General features: G+C 36.3%; 1 protein-coding gene across 2 annotated transcripts in view; it reads left to right on the top strand.

The window, feature by feature from the left end:
* The window catches only part of LOC145682951 (cytochrome P450 3A40-like), a 32,574-nt gene extending 14,738 nt beyond the window's left edge, over positions 1–17,836 (top strand). The window contains exons 2-5 of one of the 2 annotated variants that reach the window (XM_081754311.1): positions 3,204–3,521; positions 5,176–5,330; positions 11,009–11,163; positions 16,698–17,836. In XM_081754311.1, the coding sequence (XP_081610437.1) occupies positions 3,204–3,521; positions 5,176–5,330; positions 11,009–11,163; positions 16,698–17,351 (1,282 nt within the window). In that variant the 3' untranslated portion in view covers positions 17,352–17,836. The remainder of the gene's footprint in view (positions 1–3,203; positions 3,522–5,175; positions 5,331–11,008; positions 11,164–16,697) is intronic. The other variant, XM_081754314.1, reaches the window with a different exon arrangement.
* The last annotated feature ends 4,080 nt before the right edge of the window (positions 17,837–21,916 follow it).

The following is a 21,916-nucleotide window of genomic DNA, read 5'->3' as shown; positions in this document are numbered from 1 at the left end:
AGTCTAGGAAGAAATTGCTTCCGGAGCTCCTGGGATCCCCGGGGGTCATATGTCCTTTTATGCTCAATGTAGGTTAATAGCACTGACGATTTCATAGAGTTACCCGAAAAACGGATTCCTGCCCCAGTTAAAAAATTACAACCTGGGCAACACTCAACGTGCACAACGTGGTTAACACATCTTTGGAACTACTTTCGATACCTTCATGTTTTATAAGTCCTCCCCAGGAGAAATCTGAAATCGCCATTGGTTGTCAGTAAAGACACAGTACTATTTTCCACTCCTTGTGAATTGTAAGTTACCATTACAGAGGCAAGAATTTTGTTGCTGACTAATGACAAATAATTTTGGTTATCTGAATCCAATCAACATACTTTTTCTACCCATTTTTTTCTCCGCAATAAAAATCCTTCTTGTAGCTGCGTAAAGTAAAAAAAGGCAAAGCAGTACTTTCGCATACGACGTATGGCTTTACAAAGCCAGAAACGAGTTAAAAAATTTAAGTGGCTGTGTGCGACCTTGAAATCAAAATTGAGTCACAATGCAAATGACTGTGCAAAGAGATGTGAAGGATGTTTTACCGTACGCAGGGAAGTTTCGTCGTAAGATTGTTATGTGCAAACTCTCGCTTTTAATTGGAAAAAATTAAATTAGAACATAAATGAATGAGCATAGATGCGCTCCTATCATTTTATACCTTCTTACTGTAAATTTTCTATTATTTAGCGTCGTTTTTGCGAAGAGTCTTCATGTTGAAATCTCATCACATTATTTGAAACTGTATAAAGTTCTGCCAATATTGCGAGGACGTTAAGACGATATGATCTGATATTGAACTGAAAGTAGTAGTTATTATCATGACAGTGTTATATTTAATGTCCAGAACTTGGAAATATTATTCTATTCTGTATCAAACAAATACGTTGTATAAGTAGTTTAATAAGACAGTAGATACTGTTATGTATGTAGCATATTAGGACATAATTTGAGATTCATGTTCGAGTGTGAAATAACTAAACGTGTATTTTGTTATAGCCTATACCAATCACCGAGTTTGTCTTGGAGTTACGCATGTTTATATTTTTCTCATATATGTTATATTTTTCTGATATATGTTACATCATTACCCATTGAAGTTATATGGGAATTGAAAGAAAGGAGTTATTTGTCAGTACTTATTACAGTCTTGTGCGGTTACCAGAATTCAATTTGCCTGATTCCTTCCATCCTGATTTCCATTGTTCATGCGGTCTTTTTCTGAGTGTGCAAAGACCATTCAGCACGAGGGAAAAGACGATACCAAATGTAATTCAAACTAGTATGTTAAGCTGTTGGTTCTTATAGAATACACTGAATTGTTGTATTTTATTTAATGTCTCTCATACCTTAAGGGTCAGTTTATCAATAATTGTGACTATATCATATTCATATTGTTTATCATATCATATCATATTGTTTATCATATCATATCATATTGTTTATCACATCAGGATGATCCGGATGTCATCTAAGTACCTTAAGGTTGGTGACAAGTCTCAAATTTGAATATTTTTCTATCACATTTTCTTACAACTATAGTAACTTGAAAACAAATGCGAAATGAATGTGTCCCTATGATTATCCTTTATCGATCAATATTGCTTTAAAAGTATCTTTACGACGAAGAACTGAACGTTCAGAATTAACCCTGGCTTTTTGGGCTATTTTTTAGACTTTCAGTCAAGCAGCTACTGTATCGTCACTATTTATCCTAGGATCATGGTTCATACCTCATTCTCTTCAGAATAGAGCTGGCTTTCAAATGGTACCACTTCCATGCTCATACCATATACCAGAAGCGGGAAAAAATGTCAAAGTGAAAATTTCGGAGGGAAATTTTTTTTCTCGAACTTTGGACCCCCCTGGACCCCCCCCCCTGTGTGATCGTAGTCATCTAAAAAAATCTGATAAATAGTACTTGGTATACTGAATGTGTGTGCCAATTTTCAAGTTTCTATCTTGAATAGTAAGGGCGGGAAAATTTTTATCAAAAATTCCCACAATGCCCCAAATTACCATAAAACACTATGATCTCAGGGAAAAAATTCCTGAGACATCCCTAATTACCCTAGAACCATAATCCGCCAATCATTCTCTTCAGAATAGAACTGTCTTTCAGGCGGTACCATTCACATATCTCCATCATGTATCTAAGGCGGGAAATTCCTAAAAAAAGGGATTTTTTGGGGCAAAATTTCCTTTTTTTCAACTTTTGCCCCTCTGGACTCCCCCTGTTTTTAAGCAGAAATCGAAAAAAACTTCTGGTAAATACTACTCGGTGGACTGAATGTTTGTGCAAAATTTCAATCTTCTACGTGAAAAAATAGGCCCGCTAGAAAAAATTTCCCTACCATGCCCCACTTTTACCCTATACAAAAGTATATTTGGATAAAAAATCACTGAGACGGCCCTAATTACCCTAGAATAACAATTCGACCGTCGTTCTCTTCAGAATGGAACTGCCTTTCAGACGTTATGACTCACGTGGTCCTATCATGTATGTGACGCGGGAAAATGACGAAAAAAGGGATTTTGGGGGTAAAAAATCCCTTTTTTAACCTTTTGCCCCTCTGGTTCCCCCCTGTTTTAACACTGACATCGGAACAAAAAATCGGGTAAATACTACTTGGTGGACTGAATGTTTGTGCAAACTTTCAATCTTCTACGTGGAAAAATAAGCCCGCCAAAAAATATTGAACATAGGCTTAGAAAATGAGAAAAGAAATTTTTGACTTATGACGTCATCACCTCCTATGTCTGGACGCAGGACGGTCTGAAACCATACGTAATGTCTTCTACAAGGCCTCTGGACTTGAAAAAAAACCGGACGAAAAAGCTCAAATAGAAGAGAAATAACGCAATGTACCATGAAAAACGCGTATGGTACAAATTGTACCATAGGAACCACAAAGGGTTAAGAATGAAATATCAGTGCTATGCTAATAATTCTCATACTGTGAATAAGTTAAATTTAGACGTAACCATATACGCATGACGTATTCTAAATATAATACGAAATTTAGTCAACATCAACAACATCAACAACATTAAATTTAGACAGCAACAACAAACATCTCACAGAAAAAACTGGAGTATAACTAAAATTGTCTACTTTAAAAATTCATAATCTCTACCTAATATATTTTTTTGTGTATCTCTTTCAGACATGGAAAAATCTGGGGAATGTACGAGGGTCGCTACCCTCAAATTTTCATTGTGGACCCTGAACTAGTTCGAGAAGTAACTGTGAAGCAGTTCGATTCGTTCCATAGCCGTCGTGACATGCGCACTAGCCATCCAGGAGGAGAAATACTGGACTTCATTATCGGGGAGAAATGGAAGGTTGTACGGTCAGCCCTCACTCCCACTTTCACATCAGGAAAGCTGAAGAGGATGTTTGATATGATGAAGGACTGTACGGAGGCTATCACTCACGAAATACAAAAGGATATTGAACGGAACCCTATTCAGGATGTCAAACAGTAAGTGTCCGTATTGATTGACGTAAATGCGATAACATAAGGGAAGAAAAATATAATTCATTTAATTCTTCAGTGAAAATAATAATGAAAGTTATCGGCCATTAATAACCACCGGCCATTAATGACCAGGACAAATATCTATAAAGGGAAACATGCCCTACAGTAATAATTGTTAAATGAGGGAAATTAGGCGAGTTCCTCCTAGTGCAAATATTAACTATATTTCTTATAATAATTCTTATCTATAGGATTTCTGCGTATTTCAGCTTAGCAAAACAAAAAACCACGTAACATCTTAAATGCCAATTTAAAACTTTGGCGAGTAAATTTGCATTGCTTTTATATAACGGTGTTACTGACTTTCCGAAAAGATTTCAAAACTTATGATTGTTTCCGTTTTCAAGGTGATGAGATGTGGTTAGTCAATGCAATAAATATGAAAACTTATTCTGAATTTCCCTTTCAAACATATACATTAGGAACTAAGCACTAATGACTATACTTGCATTCAAAATAGTCTCCGCACCATGTAAGGTTTCCATGGAGGCCTCACTTCCGGAAGTAGGACTAGAACTGTCCCTCCCGAATACTCTTCAGCTCCTTTGCCACGCCGTCAGAAAATCTTTGTATTTTTAGCAAGTCTTTAATCACTGATGGGTAAGAGGATGAGCTAATTATGCTATTAAGTTTTTGAGACCAAACATTTCTCTCACAATAAACGCACTATGACTTGGCGCCGAGGCACCAACTTCCCTGAGATATTTTTGCATAATCTTAGCCTGATTTTTTTTTTATTCTTTTGCAATTCATTAGCAGTTATTAACACAATTCTCATCTGTCAGATCATGCCAATCTCACAGTCTGTTCATATTTCAATTTTTGTCATTCTTATGCATCAAAGGGTTCTCGTTTACATTATCTTTGAATATTCTACGCCATTCAAAGACAGTCGAAGTTTTCAGAATTTTTTTCTCATAACCTTGATGTTAGCAATCCGGTCTAAGCATAGATTATTTACATTTTTACCATTTTTGTATTAATAAGTTTATTAAGTTTGCTTTTATTAGTTGAATAATAACAAATGACTGTCGGTTAAGATTTATGCACCTATTAGCTAAAACGTAATAAAACTCAACTGATCATCTTAACCACATCACAAATGACTTTCCAGGAATTAAAAAAATCATGTCTTCATATCTTGTAAAGTGACTTAGAAGAACTTAAATGATTATCTTCCTTTGAAATAAGCTTAACAGTATATGCACACGTAAAATCTTTTCATACAAAATTTTCAAAGGGATGAATTTGTCTGCAGTAAATTACTGTATTGAGAAAGAGGTAAGGAAAGATGACTTCAACTGTTAAGTTTCTTTAATATGTGATCGTACATTTTCACAATTATCCAGCAATAGTTTCTATACTGCAGTTGCATGGCTCTAAAAGTAGGAATCAAACTGAAACAGAAGTAATTCATAATCATTATGGTAAAATGAACAGAAAACAAGATGTTCTTCCTTCTCTTTGTATACAACTAGCTCATTAGTGGGAAATTATTTTAGAAAGTTGTTCCGTTGCAGTTATATATAATCAGTCAATTTACTTTCATAGGAGAATTCAATAAAGTAACGTTTACAATAGCAAATTCTTCTTTCAGCATCTTGTCTGCATTGGGAACAGACATCATAGGCGTTACTGTATTTGGAACTAAAATTCAGTCTCTACGCGATCCAAATAATGAGTTTGGTGTAATGTTAAAGAGAATTGCTCTGCTGAATCCAATAGAGAATCCAGCTCCGTTATATTTAAGCAGTAAGTACGCAAATTTACTATATTCTAATGCATCTACAATAAGGATGTAGACGTCACTTAGAAAACGTACATTTTCTGTAGTTAGTTTTTTTATTTTTCTCCAAGTTCAGTACAGTGTAGAGATGCAAAAAAGGAGGCTTTTTTGAATCGATGGTTTTTATCACATAAAAAGCCGGCTTTTTGGGGAAAAAAACGAGAATTTTGGAAATTTTGGCTTTTTCATTTTCATGATTTTTCTATCTAAATAGCTTTCTTATAGTATATTCTATAGTTAGATAATAATTCCATGACCTAAATGCCATATTTCTCTCTGAAATTCACCATCAAGATGGATGGAGCACATGTTTTACGAATTAAAGCTAACATGAAGAATGTAGTATTTGAGGGCAATTTTAGAGGCTATTTAACTTTTGAGTTATCGACATTTTTTTCTTCTCTAGATCATTATAGTTTGTCATCTGTGTTTCATTTCTAAGAGCTTAGTACTCTAGCTTGTAGCGCAAAAGTTTAACTTATGTTTTTCTATATATCCGTCAAAGCGTACCTTTTTCAATATATCCGTCAAACCGTACTTCCACATTTCTGTTATACTGTAGCTGTGCAACGATTTAGCAATAATTTTTCAGATACAATCTTGAATACTAATTTATACAAATAATCAGTAGCGGATAGAGAAAAGGACTTTGGGAGGGGTTTCTCTGATTGTTTCGTTTCCTAAAATGTCCTAATTTTATTTGGGAGGAGCTTGAAGTTTATGAGTACAGGCATAATATCTCGTTTCGTTGATATATTTAGCGATAATCTTCCGAATACAAGATCATTTTATACTGAGAATGAAGATCATTTTATATTGAGAATTATTGGCGGATTTAGAAGAGTATTTTGGGAGGGGGTTTTCTTTCTAAAGTTTAGTTTTTCTGAACATTCGTAATTTTTATTTGACGGGAACTTAAAGTTTATGAGTAAAGGCATAATTAATAGATATTTCCTTTGTTTTAGACATTCTGTAATTTTGGGGAACAGGCTTCAGTCCGAAAGACAGCCCCTCTAACCTTCGCAAAACCATTACTGCTGGTAATTAGTAATAATAATGATTTAAAAACAATAAGAAAGGAAGTCGGCCAACTCACAGTACACGCACAGATGGAATGATGAAAAGCTTTGTTAGAATGGTCGAATGGTGGGTTGAATCCCGAACTTCCTGATAGAAGCGCAAATGCTCCACTCAGTCATGTTTGTTGTACAGTTGTATTTATCTTAAATATATTCCGTAGTCCTTTTACTTGGTGGTGGTGATGGGGCGGGGGGAGTTCCGTAATGATATGAAGGGTGTAAGCCAAGAAGATGGTAACCAACAAATTTTCAATTGCTGAGTTATGCAGTAGATAGACAGCAACTTATACCGCTTCGTTTAGTCCTTTCATGTATAGTCTTATGTGAAAAATCAGCTTTCCGACTTTCAAAATGGATTGTGCAGCAGAAAATCTCTAATTTCTTAAAATAGTAAAATTGTGGGTTACCATGTTCTTGCCTCAGACCCTTCATATGTTGAATCACTCTTGTTAAAAATTCAGAAAACTTGAGGACTGAGCAAACCATGATGGTGGTTATATAAAGCTATAGAATTTCAAGAATATACAGAACCAAAAGCTCTAGATGTGCAGCCTTTAAGTGTATCATATAAATCTAAGTATTTCTCTTATGTTTTATTTTAATTTTATTTTGTTTCAAAAAGAGGGTATGGAATATTTTGAAGTAAAAATACTCCATAGAATTTTGCTAGTTATTTGTGTATTTTTAAAAAGAAGTATTTACTTTTAGGGTTAGCTGGTTTACGCCAGCTGTTTTGTTTCTTTTTTTTTTAAAAAAAAATAAACAACTGGTTTAAACCAAAAAATAAAAAGTACGAAAAATGCGAATCGTGTAAACTTCATGGTGACGTTTCCACATATCAAACAATCTGCATTAGTTTTATTTCCTTTTCACCTTTTAATCAAGGTGTCCCATGTTCAATTCTCGGTTGAACCACAACCCTTCTTTAATGCGTAAACAAAGTAGCGGTTCGGATGTAACTTTAGGCGAGTCTTCTCCTTGATAATCTCGGTATTACGTAAGGATGTTAAGCCTGAACATACGAAACCAAACCAAATTGTATAGTTCTGCATGCCTGAATGCCTGTTATTTTATAAAGAAACCAAGATTGCTTAAATATATTGATATAAATTGGCAAAATTTATCGATTGCCTACGTAGCATCCAACATTAGCTTGGATTGTACTTTCAATGATATGTACGTACTAAATTTGTAATTTAATACCTCAGTTTTAGCGTACTGATTATGATACGTTGACCTTTAAATTTTACATGCAAAGCAATAACAGGATTTTCCCGTTATTGTTTTACATTTAAAATAATGACGGGATTTTCCCGATGGCTAGGGCGGGAGTTTCTCAATTTAAGAAATTTACTGACCGGACTTCTTTAAGCTTATGTGAGCTCTTCCAGCATAACCCCGTTGTTGCATAATAACACCAAGGTGAAAGAAACTTACTTCTGTCAATATGTAAAATGAATACATAAAGCAAAATATATATAAACCCCCCCAAAAAACCTCGTTTAAGCCAAAAAAAAGCCTAGTTTAAACTTCCCCCAAAAAACGGGTTTTTGGCATTTTCAAAAACAACCATGGTTCTTCCCAACCCTGCTTACTTTTGTATATATGAGGTTAAAAAATCTTATTATATGCATTGGTTAATCCTTTGGAATGCATAATGTAAATATGTTGAGAAGTAAAATATCTTTTCGAAATTCATGGTTAATTTTCGAGGTTTTATATTATTATCGGCACCAACCACTAATTAAATGATTTTTTGTGTTATAGAGAAGCGAAACAAAATCTGCTTTATCAATTTAAAGCAGAATTTTCAAAAAAGCCCAAAATTTCCCAAGCAAAAAAGCGAAGCAGAAAAAACCGAGTTTTCTTTTTTCCAAAAAAGCCGTTTTTTTCCCGAGCCCTTGCATCTCTAGTACAGTGATACTAGCAGTTAAGGTCTTAGTAAGTTGAAACACTGTGAATTATTATAAAAGTTTCTGAAGAATATAAAGACTGAAGAGTATACAAAAAATATAGGTGTGAACCAGAAGCAAATGGTCGATTTATACATTTTCTCTCGGAAGATCTATGAACCCTTCCGAGAGGAGATGCATAGTGATGTGGTTTGGTTGTTGTCAAGTTTTACATCCCTTTTCATGGATCGAGACTAATATAAAACTAAGATTTGTGTAATTTTAACCTTTAACCTGAACCACATGAACCCCAATATAAAATCAGGAGCATGTATGCCAATAATATTATTGCCACAAAGGAATCCCAATACTTCCACTGAATTATGTAATTAGTTATACTATAAAATAATGAATTAAGGAGTCCTATAAACTCAGTTAATAGATATTGAATGGTTAAATAAAATATTTACCCGAGAGAAAGTGTCAATATTTCAAGTCGAAAACAATGCTTGTAACTATTTTGCTTATATAATATCAAATTCATATGTTCCAACATTACGTGGTGGGACATGCTTTCTTCTAGGTAGAATATGGTGACTAGACGTCCCATTTTAATCGGGATTGTCCTTTTATATTAGAAAGCCTACCGACTGCCTGAGAAAAATTTAAATGGAACTCACATGTCCCTTTAAAAATGTCCCGTAAGCAGTATACTAGTAGCTTCTTTCATAGGTTTTTACAATGATTTGGAGGAAAGACCACCCTTTTACAAGAAATGAGGGCATGACAAACAAGATTTTCAAGACAAAATTACAATTGATGCTTCTAATACAGGTTCACGTTAAATGTTCAAAGGCAACTTAAGAATTAACCCTTTAATGCATTGTATAGCTGATTAGCTACACACTTAGTTCTTGCGTACAAATCTCACAACAGTTGTTTCTTTTCGTAAGTGTATTTTGTCGCAGCTTGTATACTTCCGTTTTTGCAAGTGCTACAAGAAAAAGTCCCTAGAACGCAACATAATTCCGATGTGTTGAATTTTAATATGTCATGTTTACAAGTAATAAAACTTTACAACATAGACATGGGAGGGGTTCACTTGTTTGATACCATTACGGGTAAACACAAAACACTTATACGATCTCGAAAGTGGCACCTTACGCTATTCTACCATCTTTTAGAATTGTGAACTCATAGATTCTGTATAGACGAGTAGGAGAAAGCAAGGGGACCACTACAAGTATGAAACTTAGGCAATTTCGTATGAAAATTGCTCAATGCTTATGTCAGTTTGGTACCTGTGGATCTAAACGTGGAAGACCAAGCAACGTCCTGAAGGAACAGATTCAAGTAAAGAAGATCCAAAACACACATGTCTCCAAGAGATGTAAGGCAAGACGTATGTCATCCCCCTTCACACTTGGAAATGAGACAAAGATGCAAATTTCCTGGATGTTAAGGATTCTCCTGGGTCAAATATGAGAAGTGCGGTAGCACTATGCTTCCACAGGAGCAAAAACTATTTCAAAGCATTTTATATCCGCTAATACTGTGAAGTCCTCTCAAGAAGCGAGTTTTCTTTCATTACAAAACTTTTCTGTGAAGTGATAGTTATATCTTACCCTTTAGTTATTTTAGAGTGCAATATATACATGTCTAATATCTGTGAAAGTGTAAAAGAAGTTTTTAACATTTAATATTACGAAAACTAAAAACAAACGCTAACCACAAAGTAGATATTGTGACATGGGTTCGAAGTGTAAGTTGCATTATAAGGTAAATAGCTGCAAACAGTTAATAACAAATTATTAACCTAAATTTTGGTCCTAGGGTTTTAATTTTGTTTTCCTATTATTTACAACATTAAATTCTAGTCATGGCACTTTTTTAAAAAATAATTTATGGGTTGAAATTGAAATAAGCATAAATAGATAAAAAAATGTTATATTGAAAAACTAGAGATCTTCTGCTTACGAGAATGAATAATGAGACACTAATGGCTACTCTTGGTGGATTGCCAAATTATGCCTGTTTGACGGGCGTTGTTTTTCTTTAAAGTAGTTTCTAAACCTGGTCGCCATAGGGCAGTAATTCTAAATTTTCTTTTATTCCCCAATAGATTCAAGGATATTACGTACATACATTTAACGTTTTGTAGAACTTATTTTTAAAATGTTATTTGTTAAACTGGAATATATACTTAATTTAGTTTTTTTTAACAAATACGATAAGAAAATTGTTGGTAATTTCAGTGATCGTGAAAGGTTAGTATAACTGAATTTGTTGGTAACACTGTTTTTACTTTTTAGCTTGCAAAAGCAGCTGCTACCACTTTTTGAATGATCGAATAACACCATCTTAATTTTGATTTATTATTTTCTTTATTAAGAAAATATATTTTAAAGATTTTTAAGTGTGATTTTCACAAACGGTTACACCATGTCCTTTGGTAGGATTTATGCATATCTGAAGGTTGGCTACGGTTCTAGGATGGCCGAACTGTAACTGCAGAAGTGGCTATTAAATATCAAAGAATATATTACATCTTTTATGATTTGCTAATCAGTAGGCAATTGTAACATATCACTAACTTAACTATAAATAAACATATCTATTTTAATAGTTTATTGTGAGCTACATTTAATATAAACATGCATATTTTTATTGCAGTTTTTCTTCCGTTTCTTCAGGACTACTTTGATTTGTTTGATAGAAAAGCTCTGAACTATTTCACAGCAATGTGCAAGGACATCTTCAGGGAAAGGCGGAAATCCAATCAAAAGTTCGGCGACTTCATAGACATATTGCTCGACCTTGAGCAACAGGTGAGGTTTTGTGTTATTGGATCAAATGATCCAATATATTTTAATCAAAAGTTTTCTTCTATGTCTTATATCTGGAGAACTACATATGGTGTAGCCAAACCCAAACTATCACTTAATTCAGTATGATGAGCTTATTTCATAGAAAATACGAAAACTTGATTTAGGGACCGTTCAAAAATGTTGAGGTCTCTGATCCAAAAACTAATTATTGGCCAAGGTCGCAATCTTTTGATCCACTTTTTATCATTCCTAAAATTCTTGTTGTATACAATTCTGTCGGTCAAATATCCAACAGTATATTATTCTGAAAAGAAAATCAATAAAATGTTAGAAAAAATGAGAAAGGGCTTTGAAGAATATGGGATGAAAATAAATGTTAGAAAGACAAAAGCCATAGTGATTGGAACGAAGGGGTCTGTGTCAAATATAAAAGTAGGAGGGGAGAAAATAGAACAAGTGAATAGTTTTCGATATCTGGGTAGCAGGGCCGGCGCGAGGGGGGGTCGAGCCGTGCCACCGCCCAGGGCGGCAAGTCTGATGGGCGGCAAAATTTGAAAAAAGAAAAGAATATAGGGGCGGCAAAATTTGAGAAACAAAACAATAAAGGGGCGGCATGTGAAAGTACCGCCCAGGGCGGCAAAACTTCTAGCGCCGGCCCTGCTGGGTAGTATTCTTAGTAATAACATGAAGTGCGAACGTGAAATAAAAGCAAGCATAGGAATGGCGAAAGAAGCCTTTAGGAGGAAGAAAAGTCTGTTTTGTGGGACCTTGAATGAAGAGTTCAGAAAAAGACTCATAAAATGCTTCGTGTGGAGTGTTGTACTCTATGGGGCGGAAACGTGGACATTACGTAAAGGTGACGAAAATCGACAGGAAGCCTTCGAAATGTGGGTGTGGAGAAGAATAGAAAGAATTAGTTGGGTCGAGCAGAAAACGAATGAGAGAGTGTTAGAAATGGTGGGGGAGAAAAGAATACTTTTAGATATTATTAGGAAGAGGAAGAGAAACTGGTTGGGACATTGCCTAAGAAGAGATTGTATCATGAGGGACGTCCTAGAAGGTATGGTGGTAGGAAAGGGAGGAAGGGGGCGAAGGAGACTACAATTAATGGATGATATTAAAACAGAAAGATCATACGCGAAGACGAAGAGGTTAGCGGAGGACCGTGGAGCTTGGAAGCTTCACAGCTGCGGCAAGTGACCTGCTAATAAAGGCAGAATACCTATGATGATATTATTGGAAATGAAATTGAATGAAATCTTTAAGCTTTACGTCTCACGCTTATGCCGGGTAGGCTAAAGTAGACGTAGATTATGACAAATGGTTGAAATGGTGGAATGAAGAAAGTGGGAGGAAACGGGAGAACCCCGAGAAAACCCACGAGCACTGTGTTTGTCCACCTCAAAATATATTATTGGAATATGCAATGTATTTCATTAATATAGGTGGAATAGTTGTATGAAAATTCATGTACCCAAATAATTGTACAGTCAATGACAACAGTACTTGAATCCCTGAGTGTCGTACTCAATTAGGTCCAGTGCGGTACTTTCTTTAATCACTGGTCACATAAACACCTGGAGAGTTGCAAACCAACTTACACGTAACTTTTCAAGCACTTCGGGAAACCTGTGGATTATCTATGCGCTTTAAAATTAATCTGTATTATTTCAAGCGTGTTGTTCAATGAGTGTCATATATCAGAGACACTATAGCTCGTTGTGTGCACAATGTATTATTTCACTACATACTGCAAATAAAGATAAAGAAAATAACAGTGATCATATATGAGTTAAAAAGTGATTGAAATAAACTGAAAATATCAAATCTGGAACAATTGAAGGAACTGAGTTTGTAAATCTTTTTCGCAATTCATGGTTCTCCGTCATTCTAACATCTCTTCCCTTACAGCAGATCCTGCTTATCACATTCACAATGAGTATGGATTGAAATATGTTGAAAGTTTAGACCTGATCGGATTCGAATCTGGATATTCTACTTCGAAATCGAATGCTATAACCGCTCACCTACCCTAATCAGTTCCTTGAGTTTACACAAAAACTGTTAGCTAGTTAAAATCCTTTCATGTAAATCTAGACGAGTCTCTAAGGCTCTATGCAGAGATTATTATTATTTGTGTTAATTTTTTCTATCAAATTTTATTATTTAGGTGGTAGTTATTGAATTCTATTGATGTTTTATTATTATTGATAATCATTGCAACCCTTACTATTTTAGAGATTCAACCTATTTTACATCAGGTACTGTGATATAAAAGAAAATGTGAGTTGTGCGAAAAATACGTTTATACATTGCAATCATTGCATTACGCTCTTATTATTCGGCAATCTGTGGTCAGCACTTCAACTCCCATTACCAGTTCCCTCGATTACCAATTGCCTCACGATTTTGGATCAATGCAGAAAAATCTATAATTCAGGGAATAGAATCCGACAGCATACACGCTAACTGGAAAGATATTCCTATTACAAAAAATGTTTATTTTAAATTTCCTTCATATAAATAAACGATAATAATTAGCAGCAATTTAGCATAAGCGTTCTAGGAAATCATTAAAAATTATCAAAGTAAAAATTGGATTTTATTATTAATCCAATATTATGTTTGCTTGCTCTATTGATGTCTGTGAGTTCACCGAAGTTAAACAGCGCTTAGTCTGGTCAGCACTCTGTTGTGAAAATCCAGACAATAGCGGCAGTGTGAAGTCCAAACAACGTCGCAAAGGAAAACGAAGAAATGCTTGAAAGAAAGGAATCATTACCTGCGAAGGCGGGCCGTATGTAGTGACCGTATCTTTTCCCTAAGTTATGAGTGTCACAGCAGAATGAGAGGGCCTGACCCTTACGGACTCTTATGTTACGAGTTTCTTATTATTAGTAGTAGTACACACAAAAGTTGATTGATAAGTGAGCTAATAAATAGGTCATTTAGAATTTTAATAACTATAAAACCTAATTTATAATTGAAAAACAAATCACCAATTATAAGACCTGGAAATATTTGAGATTTAAGAGACCCTTTCTAGTTTTGAGAGCAACCACAAAAATTGCTAAAGTGGTAATGAGTGAGGTGGGAGCTGAATGAATACACTGAAGTGAAGTTTAAGCGAAAATGACAAATATGACGAACTCCTCCTTCCTAGTGTCATAATTCGTAATTGGTCCTTCTTGAATAAGATGAGGGGAGCAGATACAGTTTATAACATTCTTATTCGTACACCTGAATTTATGAGAAAAAATGTAACATATGTGTACTTTAAGTTTATTATTTTTATATCCACTATGTGTATATGAGTAAAGGAGGTTTTGATCACAGATTTCAATTTAGAAACCAATCCAAAGTAGTATTAAAAATTATCCAATAGTAATAAATAAAGAAAAAAACCATGTTTTCATGCAACATTTTTATTCGTTCATTAATATGGCGTGTCGCGTTAATCGCACATAATATTATCATTCACGAGTATTCTTCGTTTTGTATTGAAGCAGTGTGGGTGGTGTAGGTGACCTGTGTTAGTGGTAGCTGCAGCGCGTATTTTCCTTCGAACACCAAGGATCAAAATGGGTAAGCAGAAGGAGCTGAGTTCCAACCTAAAAGAGGTAATTATAAACTTAGCACTGAGACGAAATTCTTTACGTCAAATTGCACGTACCGTTAATAGCTCACACTTCACTGTGCAGTACATAGTACAAAAATTCAGAGAGCACGATTCAACGAGGAATTTACCGAAGAAACCAAAGGAACGTAAATTAAAAGCACGCGACGAACGTTTCATTCTTCAAAGAGTTCGAGAAAATCCCAAATAAGTGTCCCCGAACTACGTCCATTAGTGGAAAATGTGTCCAGGAAGCAGATGTGTGACCAAACTGTCCGAAGTGTGTTGTGGAAACATGGGTACCATGGACGAATCGCGCGAAAGAGGCCGTGTGTAAATAAGGAGAATCGAAAGAAGCGCCTTGCGTTTGCAAAACAACATCGTGATATGGATCAAGAATTTTAGGATAGTGTTGTATGGTTCGATGAGACGAAAATAAACCTTTTTGGGTCAGATGGGGTACGTAGGATATGGAGAAAACCAAATACAGAGAATAATAATATGAATACCCCCCACAGCTAAACATGGTGGTGGGTTACTTATGGTGTGGGCCTGTATGTCATACACCATCCAGTTTACTGGTGGCATTATGGATGCCAATGTATATTGTGAAATATTAAAGAAATATGTCAAGCAGTGTGCTAAAAAAAGGTACAGATTTCAACAGGACAATGACAGTAAACACAAGACTAGACTTAGCATGTACCAAGTTTGTGTTTTCCTTATGATTTCTTTATGGTATAATAGCCCGTGTGTACGAATAGAAAAGTTGCACGAAAACAGGGTTTCTCTCATTGTTTGTTTTTATTAATTAATATTTAATTTGATACGAATTATTTTTTCTATGGTTTTCAGTTTGTGAAGCCCTAATGTATCCAAATATGACAATTAGCTAGCACAATATTGTAGTATAATGGAGAAATTAAATATTTTGTTTGAAAACACAATGTGTACGAATAAGAATGTTATATACTGTATAACGGGATCTCTGTTTACGTATCTATATTTCTATATTATTATTAAATAAATAATAGCAGCAAGACCTTTTATACGATATTAGAATCTTATGTTTCCTTTTATTTCTGGAAGATGATTACTCGAAACCATTAGATCACAAATACATTTCAAATATCCTTCTTAGTGAATTCAACTACATCTTCATGATAATCCTATCAATAACTAATCAACAAACTTTTTTTTTTCTTTTTCAATATACATTCCTGCTCACTTATTGCGCCTCTGATCATATTCATAAAACAAGTACAGATTGATAATACGATAATATTATTTACATCGTTATACAGAAATGTCTACAGCTGTGACATAGACACGACTTGGAAACCTATATTAAATGACTTGGCCAAATTCTTTGTATACTGTTAAAAGAGATAGATACAGAGACCGCGCTATTGCAAATCTTTAAGTGATAAAAGGAGAAAATTGAACTACTTAATTGAAGGCTTATAGAAAAATTATAAATCCGTGAGTCCAATCCTTTATTATTAACTTAACTCCATACAAATTTTTGTAACAATTTCTTCATTGCTAACTGAGAAACAGTCAAAAAGAGTATCAATGTCATTAGATAGGGGAAAACTCGACTCAGAGTAGGTCGAGGAAAGAATATCTTAACTGCCCTTTACAGTAAATAAGCTATATTATAAATAAGTATATTAAGATATGCCATTAATAGCAGTTGCTGGGTGTGAACTAATTTTATATATGTTTATATCAGTACAATGAGAATAAGCAAACCAATAAGCATAAACTAAGAATGGATTTGTATAAATGAAAATGTGGGATAAGGTATTTCTTTACTCAAAAGAATTTTTAGTATTTTCTTTTTTGGTAAACTTCCGTACATAAAGAATCAATACATTAATATAGGCCTACAATTGCATGTATTTCGTTTTTACAGGCTAGGACTCCCGAATACAAATCTCTCAACATCGATGAGTACACATTGATTGGTCAAGCGGTGAACTTCCTCCTGGCAGCTTTCGATACCACAGCTACTTCATTAACGTTCATGCTCTATCACCTGGCTTTGAACCCAGAACTTCAAGAAAAGGCGACTAAAGAAGTGATGGATGCATTGGAAAAGAACAAAGGAGAAATCACGCCAGAATTGCTTCAAGATCTTCCATACGTGACTGCATGCATCTCGGAGGCCATGAGGCTGTATCCAACAATACCGCGATTGGAACGCTTCTGCCATCAACCATTCCAGTACAACGGACTAAGAGTGAAGAAAGGAACATTGATGATGATTCCACTGTGGGCTTTACATAGAAACCCTGAATATTTCCCAGAACCCGATCGTTACAATCCGGACCGATTCCTATCGCCTAATAAGGACAAAATTCATACGTACACCTACTTACCTTTCGGCAGTGGACCACGCAATTGTATTGGGATGCGCTACGCCTGGCAGCAGATGAAGCTAGCTATGTGCTACATTCTTCCGGCTTTCCGCTTCGACGTCTGTTCACAAACTAATATTAACTTCCACCCTGGAACTAGAATCCTCGTGAGCTATGACCCTGTTTATCTTCATATTCAGAAGCGTTGAAAAGATTTAAAGGAACTAGCAAGTTACGTACAAATATTCTAATTTCTATAGTTTAAAATATTTCTATCATAAATGAAAATCAGAGTTTTGCTAAGCCAATGTATTGGAAACTTTGATAATAGTTTAATCCAATACTAGCTGAACCTTTGCTCTCTACACAGCGCATCATTCACATATGAGCATGAATATCCTTGTCATTCCTCACTGCATTTGTACATGTCTCTTTACAGATACAAGTGAAAGATGTCTTGATAAAAATCGGCAAGGAGTACCATATAAAGGGGAGATTTTTCGATTATTTTTTTAATATCTCGCACCGTTTGCCTACTTCCTGTTGGAGTTTCTAATTCATGTATGATAAGTGCTTTCTTTCTTTTTGCATGCAGTATGTAATAAACAAATACATTACATACACAATTAATTATGTCAATGATATATGGTATTCATTGGGTAAAATAATAAAGATTCATCTTACACTGAAGAAATGGTTATCCTTCGTTTTTCATTATCATTTGGGCATGAAAAAAACGCCGGAGAGACATGCAACCCCTGTATACAACTGTGTAGTGTTGGAATGTATAATGTGTAGGATATTATGCTTTAGTTTTTTTTTCTAATTTCAATACTTCCAGTTTACCCGTAAAAATTTAATAAAGAAATAATGGTCATGTTTTTTTTTTTAAATATTCAATTAGTACTGGGCAATCTACATAAAGTTTGCAATCGATCAGTGATAACGTCATCTTTCTAGAGCCTGTAGTTTCCGAGATCTCATTGTCAAAATGATTGGCCACAAACATATAAACGTCCACAAACGTATAGTTTAAAAGAACTCCAAAGATAGCAGCACAATTCATTTGCATTGACTTTGAAAAAAGACTTATTAAAATACAAAGGCTTTGAACAATAATTTAAAAAAGATAAACTTTATGAAAAACGGGTCTACTTAAACCATTTATTTAAAGTACAAATACTTTAAAATATTAGTCTTTATTAAACGTGAAAGCACAAATAACCGTAAATCAAAGGTTTGAAATCCAAAGTTATAGGTTAGAGCTCAGTCGGCTACCCGTTCTACAAACGATCGCAATCAGCTACCACTTCACAACTCGAACCCTTCCAACTCTGCGCACAACAGACTGGGACCACTACAGATCCTTGCTCAGCGACATGTTAGATCCACGCCGGATAATTGAAACAACGGAAGACATAGAGGCCACCACTGCGTCCCTGACCGCAGCCATCAACTCAGCCATAGCCATCGCCTCAACCACCTCAACAACGACTCATCCATCACACCAGACCACTCCAGAAGAACGACGCACCTCAGCCTTGATCCACTTGAAGCGTTGGGCCCGGAAGCAGTGGCAACGTACCAGAATTCCCCAGTTCAAAACACTTTGGAACCACCTAGTATCCAGAGTCAGGAAAAGGCTCCTTCGAATCAAAATCAGAAACTGGAACCTCCACCTCCAGGAGCTAGATGCACCCAGCAGGCAATTCTGGAAGTTAGTGAAAAACATCACAAGACCAGAAGCAAACTCCAGAACACTCACACTTCAAACTCCACCAGGAACAATACACGAACCGGAAGAACAGGCAGAACTTTTCGCCCAGACCCTGGAAACCACCTTCCAGATCAACGCTACCAACACGCCAGCAACCACCACTGCAGCAGTACATAGATCCTACCACCTCTCCCGAATAGAAGACCCACCTCCTCCAGAAGCCCTCACAACACCGCGGGAGATACAAGCAATCATCAAGAGGATCAATGCACACCGGGCTCCAGGTCAAGACCGAGTGACGCCGCAAGCACTGAAGCACCAACCCAAGAAAGGCCCTGGTCCTACTCTGTAAGTTGTGCAACGCCATTATGAGAACCGGACACTACCCAGAAGCCTGGAAAGAAGCAAAAGTCATAATGCTGGCCAAACCAGGAAAGAAAAGATCAAACCCGGCCAACTACCGCCCTATCAGCCTGCTCTCGCATACCAGCAAGGTGTTTGAAAGAGTACTGCAGAGCAGACTTCAGCAATTCATAGAAGATCATGACATCATCCCGGACCACCAGTTCGGCTTCAGGAAAGGACACTGCGCGGATCAGCAGCTGGTACGGGTGGTAGAGAAGATATGTGACAGATTCAACGAGGGAGGCCACACCTTGGGGCTTTTTCTCGACATAGAAAAAGCATTCGACAAGGTGTGGCACGAAGGCCTCTTTCACAAGATGATGCTCCAGGGCACTCCGCACTACCTTCTGAGAATCATCAAATCCTTTCTTCAAGGAAGAACCTTTCGTGTTGCCCATGCAGGACACCTAACACCCTCCAGACCTATCCTAGCAGGAGTTCCCCAAGGATCCTGCCTATCCCCAACCCTCTACGCCATGTACACGGCGGACATTCCCACAACCCCCAACACAGCGGTAGCAACATTTGCAGACGACACGGCAATCTTTGCCAGCCATGGAAACATCAGATACGCTGAACTATACCTCAGACGACACGCCGAACTTCTCCACCGATGGTCTGAAGAGTGGAAGATCAAAGTCAGCGAACAGAAGACCTCAGTAGTAAACTTCACAAGAAACAGAAGAAGGGTTCACGTCAGGATCACCATGGCTGGAACACCCCTCCAGAACCGAGATGATGCCAAATACCTCGGAATAATACTGGACAGGAAACTTACATTTGCTCACCACATACATTCCATCGCCAAGAAAGCCAGTCAACGCCATCAAGCCTTGCTACCGCTACTCCTCTCCCCATCCCTCACCCTGAAAACCAAACGCCATATATATCAGATGAGCATTCGTCCCATCCTGATGTATGCCCACCCTGCATGGCAACACGCAGCAAAAACGCACCTCAGCCAACTACAAGTCATCCAGAACAGAGTAGCCAGGGCTATCACTGGACACTCGAGAGACACTCGCCTCGAGCAAATACATGAAGATTTGGAACTCCCATTTCTGCATGACTACAGAATTCACAGATCAGCCAATTTCTGGAGGACAATCAGAGCCTCGCCAAACCAACACATAGCCACCATAGGAACGGCCAACCCAAGAAGACGAACTTACAAGATGCCGCACCCCTAAAACGCACAACCACTAAACTGACATAGGAACAGCAAAAGAGGACCGCGACAGTTGCGTCCTCTCTCACAACAAATACGCACGCAAAACAAACGACAGTCAACAACACAAATGGAAGGCAAGGGCCCAAGCCCGGTACTTAAATCAACCACAAAAACCGCCAAGAAATCTCTGCTCTGCTGCTCTGCTCTGCTTTTGTTCCGTCCCATGATTCTAGACATCATCCAATATGAAGCAAACCACGACGCGCCGCCAATCCATCAGGATTCACCTCTTCAACATTACATGACTTTACGCTATCTTTCCCAAGATCCCGCTACCATTGACCCTGAAATTCTAAACATTTATAGACCTCAACAACTATCTTCCGACATCTACCCGTCTTATGCATGAACCTATACCAGGATACCGAACCCCCAAGCATTCCTATACCAGAAGGTCGAGCAGGCACATGTCTGCTCTGGCCGGCCATTGAGACTAAGGTTTTCCAGGGTTTCCCTTAGTCACACCAGGCAAATGCCGGAATGGTACCGAAGATAGGCCTGGCCGAAAGAACCTTCCAAATCCTTGGCCATATTCCAAAATAAAATAATAAAAAAATAAAAATAAGAAAAAACTAATGATTAAAGAAAACTACCCAAACCCCTCAACAAATAAATCATCCTCTCCTGATAATCCTTACTCCTCTAACCCGAAGAAAGGGCATTACCCTTTAAACGGGATGACGACCAAAAGAAAAAAAAAGCGCTTTTGTTGCTATTGTAGCATTTTAATAGATTACAATGCACGATATATATTTCTTTGTTTACAATATCACCCAATATTCCTTCCTGTACAATTTCCGTTTGAAAATCGAAGTTCATAATTCTCATAAGGATGAATTTTTACCATATTTTCAGCGTAACTCATAGACTGACTATTGATTTCAAATAATTTCCATATAAATTGTGATTTTGCACGATTGATTGCCACAATAAAAATGACTTTTATTCGAAGAAATCTCTTTTTTAACTTTACTTTCGAGTTGTATCGTTGATCATTCGAATTTCTTTTATCACTTTTATGAACATTTAAACATTTTCATTACAATACAACGTGGTTTATTGTCACGAAAATGTTGTAGATAGTTTTGTGTTGTAGACAGTATTGTAGATAGTATTACATTTATATTTTGTGTCCAATTCCGTAAAAGAAGCATAATATCATTTTCAAGATAAAATGAGTTATTGATGAAAAAAGGACTGTAATTGTCTAGCACTCGTGGTATCCATGTTTTTTTCTCTAATTAAGCCATGACTAATGTCTATGAGTATGTCATTGGGATAAGGACAAAGTTTAGATAATGTCTATTACCTAAAGGAGATTGCAGAGTAATATGCTTTAAATAACTGCTGATGAGTACAGAAGTGACTGAGTTAGAAAATTCACATAATAACGTGCATGATCTGTTGAGTAATAAACAGTG

The sequence above is a fragment of the Thermobia domestica genome, chromosome 1 (assembly GCF_964235325.1).
Source record: "Thermobia domestica chromosome 1, izTheDome1.hap1.1, whole genome shotgun sequence".
NCBI lineage: Eukaryota > Metazoa > Arthropoda > Insecta > Zygentoma > Lepismatidae > Thermobia > Thermobia domestica.
This window is presented reverse-complemented; position numbering and strand designations above follow the sequence as displayed.